Raw genomic sequence first — 2,265 nt, 5'->3', positions numbered from 1 at the left:
CGTGTGCTCTTCCGATCTACAAAATGACGACCAAAAATAAACTTTCGAAAGCGTTCTACAGCAGTAACCAAAGCTAGCGCTTCCTTTTCAATCTGGCTATAATTCTGCTGAGCTTTCGTTAAAGTTTTTAACATGTGAAAGACAGCTTTCGTATGTCCATCTGGAGAGCGTTGTAAAAGAACACCTCCTATTCCCGTTGAACTCGCATCCGCAGCAACAATTAAAGTTAACTTAGGATTATAATGAGCCAACAAAAGAGGTCCTGAAAGAATTTGTTTAATGTCGTCAAAAGCTTTCTGCAGTTTAGAATTCCACGTAAAAGAAGCATCTTTCTTCAAAAGAACTTCGAATGGTGCCTTTAAACGATGAAGATTTTCTACAAATTTTCCGTAGTAATTAATAAGGCCTAAGAATGAACGTAGTTCCTTGACATTTCTCGGAATTCGCATAGAACGGATTGGATGTATTCGTGAAGGATCCGGTTGAATTCCATCTGACGAAATGAGGAATCCGAGATATCTTACAGAAGTAGAATTGAACTTGCATTTTTCCAAACGTAGACGGAAACCCCATTCTTCAAGCCGAGTTAAAACTGCATGTAATCGAGCGTCGTGCTCGGAATGTCCACGGCCGCAGATAAGAATATCATCCAGGTACACTACAACTCCAGATATACCTGAAAGCACTTGTTCCAGAGTACGCTGAAAGATAGCTGGAGCTGTTTTCAAACCGAAAACCAAACGATTATAAGCAAATAAACCTCGATGCGTATTAATAGTCGTATATTTTCGGCTTTCATCATCGAGTTTCAAATGTAAATAAGCATCGGAGAGATCAAGCTGCGAAAAGATCGTATTACCCCGAAGCTTAAATAAAATTTCTTCAATATTCGGAATTGGGTAATCGTCTGTATCTAAAGCATTATTTAGACCAGTAGAGTAGTCTGCACATACGCGAATTTTACCATTGGCTTTCCGCGCAACGACAACAGGTGTAGCCCATTCCGAGTAATCTACCGGAGAAATTATTTTGTTCTCGATGAGTCTGTCCAGTTCAGCATTAAGTGATTCCTCGAGAGCCAAAGGAATAGGACGACGAGGAACATGTACAGGACGTGCATCGGGTTTAAGACGGAGGTGAACTTTAATCTTCTTACATTCCCCCATCGAATTATCGAAAAGTTTTGAAAATTTACCTTTGAGTGAATCCTCCTGGATCACATTAATGAGTTTCCGATTCTTCAAAATATCACGATCAAAAGCAATCAAATCAAGTTCGTCGATAGCTTGTGCGCTGATTAGGGCAATATTTGGACAATTGAGAACTATAATCGGTCCTCTTGAAGTCTTGTCCTTGTAGCTCAGAGTAGCGTAGAAAAATCCCACAACATGTATCGGATGACCAGATGCGTTTACGCAAGAAGCAACATAAAGTTGAAGTTTTGGACAGCCAATCAACTTCCAAACCTTGGTTCCGATAGTAGTTACATCCGCTCCTGTATCCAGTTGCATCTTCAACAATTTATTGTTAATAAAAATATTTGCAAACTTACGATGTTGATGTCCTGTGCCAAGTATTCCTTGTAATTTGATGACACTAATCTCCGATTTAGTCTTTGACCTACAGATTTTCGCGATATGTCCTACTTTATTACAAATGTGACATTCCGCTGTTTTAAAAGGACAATCAACTCGTTTGTGGTTAGTAGCACCACAGCTATGACAAGGCGCGAATGTACCATTCTCAAATTCCTTAGCTTTCTGGCAGGCATTATTATAGTTCGAGCGATTTTTATTATTGTAGAAATGATTCGAACTTTTGTTCGTATGATTTTTATCATTGTTGAAGCGATACAAATTCTTACCTTTATCTCTTTTAACTTGCTTAACGATAGCAGACTTCTGCAGAATGCGAACCTTCAACTCGCATGACGTCAGCTGTGCGATCAGCGTGAGCATAGCAAATTTCACGTACGTTGTTAAACGTACAGGATTCCTTCTCAGAAACTAACTTGAAAACAACAGTCCTTTCCAAATGATAAGAATGATCAGAAAGTGCAAGCGCAGTTAAGAGAATCTTCAGTTGATCAATCTTGAAGTTATCAAACTCGAAGTTGTCTCCCAAAATGTTGATTCTGTCGAGAATTTCAATCATAGTCATTGGCGATGAAGCTCGAAAATTGAGAGTTTCATAACGACGTTGAAACAGCGTTTTGTTGTCATGAAACTGTTTCTTTAAATACGCAATAAGATCATTAAAAGGCAA

At 38.9% G+C, this 2,265-nt stretch overlaps 1 protein-coding gene across 1 annotated transcript in view; it reads right to left on the bottom strand.

The window, feature by feature from the left end:
- Positions 1 to 1,958, bottom strand: part of LOC105449545 (uncharacterized protein K02A2.6-like) — a 2,254-nt gene extending 296 nt beyond the window's left edge. Inside the window, exon 1 of the mRNA XM_011688802.1 lies at positions 60 to 1,958. Coding sequence (XP_011687104.1) covers positions 60 to 1,958 — 1,899 coding nt within the window. The remainder of the gene's footprint in view (positions 1 to 59) is intronic.
- Between the last annotated feature and the right edge of the window lie 307 nt (positions 1,959 to 2,265).

This window comes from Wasmannia auropunctata, unplaced genomic scaffold (genome assembly GCF_000956235.1).
Source record: "Wasmannia auropunctata unplaced genomic scaffold, wasmannia.A_1.0 LD336076.1, whole genome shotgun sequence".
Classification (NCBI taxonomy): Eukaryota; Metazoa; Arthropoda; class Insecta; order Hymenoptera; family Formicidae; genus Wasmannia; species Wasmannia auropunctata.
Note: the sequence above shows the minus strand (reverse complement) of the source record. Positions and strands in the feature narration are given on the sequence as shown.